This window comes from Brachyistius frenatus, unplaced genomic scaffold, assembly GCF_029030835.1.
Source record: "Brachyistius frenatus isolate BFR_SWC_R1_liver_20210118 unplaced genomic scaffold, ASM2903083v1 Contig_37, whole genome shotgun sequence".
NCBI lineage: Eukaryota > Metazoa > Chordata > Actinopteri > Embiotocidae > Brachyistius > Brachyistius frenatus.
Window position 1 is genome coordinate 1,826,561 of NW_027210636.1, and position 7,729 is coordinate 1,834,289.

The following is a 7,729-nucleotide window of genomic DNA, read 5'->3' on the forward strand; positions in this document are numbered from 1 at the left end:
CCATAAATAAAATATATAAAAGTCGCATAAATAAAACTAAAATACTTCAGTGCAAGTTTGTAGGGCTACTTGAAGCGTCGTGTTCAATAATGAACCCAAGGGGAAGTCCGAACTTGATTAAGTCAGCCGGTCACGTGACGGGTTTTTTCTTAATTGTAATGTTTCCGGGAATACCGTGAACGCGTCACGGAGAGTGGAGCAGCTCGAAAGACAGCCGGAGGGAGAGAAGTGAAAGTGACGAGAGGACGGAGCTCGCAGCCGAAAAGAAAGCGGGCAAAGAATTAAAAAAATATATATATATACATATAGAATATTAGAAAGAAAGTCCCAGAGCGTCTGGACGGACTGGTTTCAAAACAGAAACAAGCTGAAAAGCCGCAGAACTGGTCTGCTGCGTTTCCGGTTACAATAGATTTGACTCGAGTCCTTTAAATGCTCCGGATTCACTGACAGCTTCGACGCAAACACAGCGAGGGAGAAACGCGACAGACATGGTAAGTTGACACCAGCCTCCCATGGGCTGGAGGGGGGGTTTCTATTCTGGCGTGAGAGTTTGAATAAAATAAGATCGAGAGGAAAAAAGAAGAGATAAAAGATTGTTTGGAAATTTTGAAAAACTTTTTTTTAATTTTTTTATTTATGCTTTGGCTACTCTTTATCTGTGGGCGAAGTCCTTTAAAAACACGTAGTGGGCAGGCAATTACATTTTATACCTAATATTTATCCAGAAATGATGTGTGAGTGAGCTGGAATAATGTTTTAATACAAAAATAAATAATCAAAGCTACGCAAAAAAAAAAAAAAGTTTTAAGTGAGCCTAAACAGGTTTTATGTGAATATGAGAATATTAAACAAAGTCTCATATTCTCTTGTTTTTCTTATCTTTTAAAGATTAAGTCCGTTTATTTAGTCATGTATTTTTTTTAATTTTTTTTTTTTTTGGGGGGGGGGCTCATGTCTGCTCTCCTCAAGAATGAATGAATGAACTCTGTTTCTTGTTATTGAAAACACCAGATTGTTATTACTACATAGCTGCAGAGGTGGAAGAAGTATTCAGATGAAACAAAACTACAAATACAAAAATGATACGCCAAGTTCTGCATTAAAAATTCCTACTCAGAAGTATTTGCTGTAAAATGTAGTGAAAGTATGAAAGTAAAAGTTCCTCTTTTCGTCCCTCTGACTGATAAATTATTATATATGACATAATTACATTATTACTTCTGTAATTGTTGTAGTTCCTGAAGGTGGAGCTGCTTTGAACTACTTTATATCTAGTTTCATATCCAGAAGCAGCAGATAAAGTCGAGGGCATCTGATGAAAAAAACAACAACACAGTTTTTCTCTGAAATGCGACCTCGACAGCAAACGTCTTTACTAGTTTTAACAATATGTTAGATTTGAAAAGCTTGTTTATATCATCCATTGTGTCGAATCTTCATCCTAAAAGTAACTAAAGCTGTCAAAAAGATGTGATTGAGCCATAGGTACAATATTTCCCTCTAAAATGTAGACGAGTGGACGTTTAAATTTGTATAAAATCAAATATTATCATACAGGTACCTCAAAACTGTACTGAAGTGCAGTACTTGAGTAAATGTACTCTGTAACTTTCCAACCTACTGGACTGGGAATCCACACAGCACACACGTTTTTTTTTCACACAGATGAAGTTTCTTGCTGGACTTGTAATGAGCATGCTATGACATGTGGTTGGGTGGTTTCCAGGTAGGAGGGAGGGAGGGAGGGAGGGAGGGAAGGAAGGAAGCGAGGAGGGGTACTGGAATGGGCAGCAGTTCCTGTGTCAAGAAGTCGCCGGCTGAATTTTAAACACACGCTATTGTTCGGCCGCTGTGCCCAGAGTGAGATAACCGTAGCTTTTACAGGACACGTGTAAATCAGAAATTTACTCACACACACACACACACACACACACACACACACACACACACACACACACACACACACACACCCTCCAACTTCATAACCACATCTCAGGGTTATGCAACGGTGATGCAGGAAGCGAGCGAAGATGCTCCACCTGTTTTTGTTTTTTGATCTTGTCTGTTGGTTTCCTGTTCCCATCAGCCTCTGAGATGCTCGGTATCCTCTCACGGGTTCAGAGGGGCAAAAATGTGCACGAGTTACAAAAAACAAAAACAAAGAAAAAAACAAGCTGTCAGGATACAAATGACTCTGGAGGTCAAGCTGCTCTCCAAATATCCCGCTCTGGGCTTCTTCTTCTTGTTTTTGCTCATTTTAAACTGTCCTCCTATAGTGTCATTATCTGGGGAAAGCCTGTTCTGCTGCTTCATTGTCTTTAAGTTCTCATAACCACTTCCTGTTTTCTTCTGTACCACAAGTTCTACTTAGTGTAGTGGAAAGAGTTTTTTGATGATAATTTTGTTCTTCTGCTTTCTTAAAAAAGAATTCCTTGCGTTCAAGAAAGGTACAAATTAATGGACTTAATGTTGCTTTAATCTACTTGAAAAACGGGTTGCATCCTATAATTGATCAAAGCCTCAAATCTTGGAAATTAAAGGTCCCGTATTGTTTCCATTTAGAATTCCTTTTTTTTTTCCTCCACTATAAAGCAGGTCTATGTGCTTTATAAATACCGTCAAAGTGTCCACTGAGAAATGCACACAGTATGTTTTCAGCAACCGTACCTCAAAATGAGCCGTTTGCACTGCCTTAAGTTTGTGATGTCACAAACTCTCATTCCTGTCATCATATCTGCCCACTGACCAACCTTTTATGTAAAAAAAAAAAAAAGCATTTCCATCAGCAGAAATAGTGAGCTACAAGACATAGGTAAATCTGTGATTGGCCCGGGCGTGCGTCACTCAAAAAAAGAGTTAACCAATCAGAGGACAGCATCATTCATATCGCTGGGCCTCAAAGAGACAGACACAAAAGCGCTTGTTCTTGTTTGATTTCCAGCGAGACGCTTAAGAGAGAAGATGTATAACTATGTTGGGATGGTTTTCGGTACTTAAAGCTAAATATAAAACATAAAGTTACAAATATGGCGCCTTTAAAGTGGGCGTCCATAAGTTCCTCTTACTTTTGATTTAGGGCGGTAATTCTGGGCTGCGTAGATGACTTTCATGGTGGCAGTGACTGGCCATGATAACAGAGATCTTCTGTTTATCCCCAAAACATAAAGAGTTTCACATCTCGTAAGCCATCTGAAAAGAAGATTATCCATCTTTATTTTCCTGTGTGAAAGTTCAGTCAATGTGAGCCTTAAATCAGGTTATGTGTCACTCTCTGACCACAATGCGTGTGTCGATTGGAAAACAGGAGAACGGGAAGAGCCGCCTGCAGCAGACCCAGGAGGACGTGGAGGAGGTGAGGGTCATCATGCTGGACAACCTGAACAAGGCCGACGAGAGAACTGGCAAACTGGGCGACCTGGAAGACAGAGCCGACGACCTGCTGGAAAAGGTAAATACTTAAAAAAAAAAAAAAAAAAAAAAAACCTTCACAACCCAGCGTCAACATCACATGTTTGTAAAAGTTTAATAAGTATGTGAGGTGAATGATTGAAAGGAAACAACACACACACACTCCCTTTCCAATCGGCACCTCGGGATTTAAAAAAAACCTGAGAAATGTCATATCGACGTCTATAAATACACCTTAGGTGGAGCTGGGGAGGAAAACAGATGTACAATTTACATCCTGATTGTGTTTTATGGCGCTATATTTAGAAAGGCATTTCCTATTGTTTTCCTAAGATGAATGAAGCGAGCTGGTCTCCCTGGGTATGATAGAGTGAGTCCAGGACATGCCACGAGGCCAATGTCCGTCCGGGGGTTGCGCAACAGGCCACGTCGTTCCCACGTTGCCCCCTTAGGTCGGTGTTACGTGACGCTGTTGAAGCGGTTCCCCAGAGAACTAAGAAAAGCAAGGGAGTGAAATTTTACGTTAAAGAAGCACTTTGATGCACAGAAATAGGAAATCAGATATCAAGCTGAAGTTCAGGGTCCGCATAAGTTCCTGGGAATTTTAAAGTTGCACAAATTAATCGTTTTATTTACGCAAAAGGTCAAACTGATGTGGAGCATTTTAGTGTCTTTCAGCTCATTTGTTTTGGTTTTTGATGTCGGAGGCTTCACTTTTTTGGTTCGGTCTCACTGCTTTTTTTTTTTCCCAGCAGCTGTTTTAAAGAAAAACAAAAATTCCAGCTAAACCCTCCGTACGTGACCAACAAAACGAATGCTAATGTTGTGTTTTCTGGATCCATATTGTTCAGACGTACGTTATATTGTTCCCACGGTCTCAACCAAAAAAATGGTAGCTTTAAACAAGCAATACATGCTTTTGTCCACTTGGTGGCACTTTGAAGTAAATACGCCAAACTCGCCGCTTATTTACACCTCAAGGAGATACGGAGAAACATTCGTTTGGGGTCGTGTTCGTGTGCTGAGTGTAAGACTAATACGCTTTAATTTGAGCTCGATGTTGTTCTCCCGATAAATCCTGTGGGAAATATGTAACTACTAAAACAGCTGCCTGCTGCAGCCAGACATGATACTGCTGAGGAGAGCGACGGTCCAAAGGAAATGTGACAAAAAAACCAAAACAATTAGCTGAAAGAGGCTAAAGGGCCGCGAGCTGGGAGGAGCTCTGTGGATTTGTCTTTAGGAGTTTTGGGGTAAAAAAATATTGATGTGTGCCTTATCCCAGAAAACTGCGTTGGGCAGCTGTGCGCTCCTTGGATTATAGCCGAGAATCGTACCCCACATTCAATTACGTGAAAAACTAAATAGCCAGAAATTTGATTTGTAGTTTGTCGTAGCCAAAGATTTTGATGCTTCGATATCGAAAGATGTCTTTTCTGCACTGGATATATTTTCTTAGTCTGCATTTATCTTGTTCTATCTCAGCCTGCGACGACACAGCCACAAGCTGCACAATAACGTAATGTAACATCTTCTAATATGCGTGTTGTGTATTTTCCTCCCCCCCAGAGCAAAACCTTTGAAAAGACCGCCAACCAGGTGAAGCAAAATAAAAGGCGGAACAACAAGAAGATGAAGGTGGTGTTCATCGCCATCGGAGTGGTGGCGACGCTCATCATTGTTGGACTCATAATCTTTGCCGTCGTTGGATAGCATACGAGGACTGAAAGGAGAATTGAAGGACACGAAGTGAATAGGAGGCCATGGAAAAAAACGAGGAGACTCCGGGACTCCCGGCGTCTTTTGCCTGAGCCGCTCAGGCTGCGATATTTGTGTTTTTTGAGATATTTATGGGAGTGTCGGTCCCGCTCTGTATGTTAAAATGGTACCAGTGATTACTCGGCTGCTTGTTCTCTCTTTTTTCTTCTTCTTATTATTACTTTTTAGACGTCAGGTGTCTACACGTGGAAGGACACAGCAGTTCACACGCAGATTAAAAGTCTTCAAAGTAGTCGGAAGCACATCGACACGTCGCAAATCGGTCCGCTGCCGTCCCCCGTTTAGTCTCGCTATCACGAAAGATTTGTTAAAATCATAATTGGTATGTCGCCTCCACAAAACTATGAATTACAAATATTTGTAGTCACACACGATGAGGTTTTTACTGTTGTAGTTTTTGTAAATATGTGCGAGCTTCAGATGGCTTTAAATGAGGAAGAATGAACGGATGTATTGTAACATAAAATCTAAGCTGTAAAATGATGTTCTCAGAGTTTGTCTTGGTCATTAAATGTGTGTGGGTGTTTTATATATTTTTTGAGCGATTCATTTTCATTTAAAATTCTCTCGATTTTTTTTTATTCACATACAATCGCTGATTTTGTTGTTGTTGATATTATTCCCCAAAAACACAAAATATTAAGGTCACTTTATTTGAAACTCTTCCATACATCACATTAACATGCAAGATGTGCATAGAAAACAGTTTCATCTCTTAAACTCATATCTTGTGTTATTTTTGTCAAATTTCCAGCCTTAAAATACCAAACTTTGAGTTGATACAAACCAATTATGGTGTTTCACTTGACATTTAAAACTGAAATATTGTAAATGATCTAAATTTAAGTTGAAAATAATGAATTATATTATTAATATTTAGCTGCAAACGTTAAATCTGCAGTTTTGTTGTAGAATATCAGAATGATCAGTGACCCCTGGTGGTTATTGTTTTTACTTCAGATAAATATGCAGAGCAACCAGGAAAATATCTCATCTGCCGTGCACATTTGAACTGTAATCTTCGCCGTAACCATGGATACCTACTGTTTACCTAAAGATTAGAGATTTATTGGTGCATTAAAACTTTAAAAAAAAATGTGTCTAAATCCAGGAGGTGCAGGTGATCTGTTGAGAAAATAATTACGTTTACCACTAAAGTACCTTAATAATCAAAACTCTCAGTCTGCGCTGATGTTAAAATGAAGACAAAAAAAAAAAAAAGGAGATGAAGACATATTCACATTTAATTCAAAGGTGTCAGCTTCACACTCAGGTGGAAAAACTACAAAAACATTCATATCTAGAGATCCCGGGCGGCGAAGCCAGACAGCAGGCGAAGCTGATTGTTTTATGGATTTGACATGTTGACGCAAACTGTTTTTCTTGTCACCATGGAGATAAGTCGTGTCCGTGTTTACCCTCTAAAAAAAATGTTTAGACTTTATCAATTGCTAAAGACTCTGCAATAAAATGATTTATGTTTCCGTGTTTTATGATGTTGATACTGTGCAATAGCCTCCACGTGGTGGGGAAAAAAAACACAGCATAACAGTTAGTCCACACAAATTATAAAAGAAAAATATTTTCTGGTTTATATCTGGTGTTCTCTGTGCAGATAGGAGATAAAATAAGACTATTAATCCCACATTGGGGATATTTAGTCATCACAGCAGCGTAGAAACACAGTTAGGAATTAAAAAAAAAAAAAAAAAAAGTAAGACCAATGAGTAAATACACACACACACACTATACACAAAAAATAAATAAATACAATTTGGGATGAATTGGGATAATTTTGGTTGTGAAATTTCTGCTGCCATAATAATACAATGGTGCACGTATTGTTTAAAGGAGTTTAGTTTTTGGTGCTTGGAGGAAAATTAAAATTTTTACCCCAAAAAAGACAAAAATCCTACAGTTTCAGTTTTCAGTGGTCCTCTTCGTCTGGATGAACCAAGCCAATAGCTCACTGACAGCAGCTTGTTCATGGATTAAAATAGAGCCGTTTTCTTTAATACAGTTTATTTTGAGGTTTAATGGCTTGACGAAGGCATTGTTGTTGTTTTTTTTCTTCCCAGCAGTGACACCAAACTTAACCCCGAAGAGCAGATTTCCTTTCAAGTTTGACCTTTTGGAGATAAAGAGAACATTTATTGAACCTGTTTTGTAACAAATACTGCAGTTTTTTTTTTTTTCTCAGTGAATCTTAGCTCCCGACTCACTGACCTACTTTAACAAAAGATAAACTGGGAAAAATGTCTTGGTGATTCTTATGCAGAACAAAAAGACTGAAACAAGCTATTTTATATTTCTATCTAATGGTAACTCAAAGGGTAAAGGACAAACAGTACAAAATGTTGTTTTAATGGAGTTCATTTTCTTTTAATTTTCCCAAACCAACCATTTTTTGTTTGCTATATAGATAGATAGATATAGATATAGATTTTGAACACAACACAGTTGTGCAGAAACCATTAATTATAATTTATTTTTAAACCGATTGAGTGCGAGGGTACAATTTAAATAGAAAAAAACCCAA

At 38.6% G+C, this 7,729-nt stretch overlaps 1 protein-coding gene across 1 annotated transcript; it reads left to right on the top strand.

The window, feature by feature from the left end:
- The first annotated feature begins 226 nt into the window (after positions 1-226).
- vamp5 (vesicle-associated membrane protein 5) lies at positions 227-5,725 on the top strand. The gene is made up of 3 exons (XM_069701553.1): positions 227-494; positions 3,308-3,451; positions 4,981-5,725. Exons 1-3 carry the CDS (start codon positions 492-494, stop codon positions 5,122-5,124), a joined length of 291 nt encoding a protein of 96 aa, XP_069557654.1. The 5' UTR covers positions 227-491; the 3' UTR covers positions 5,125-5,725.
- Positions 5,726-7,729: the final 2,004 nt, after the last annotated feature.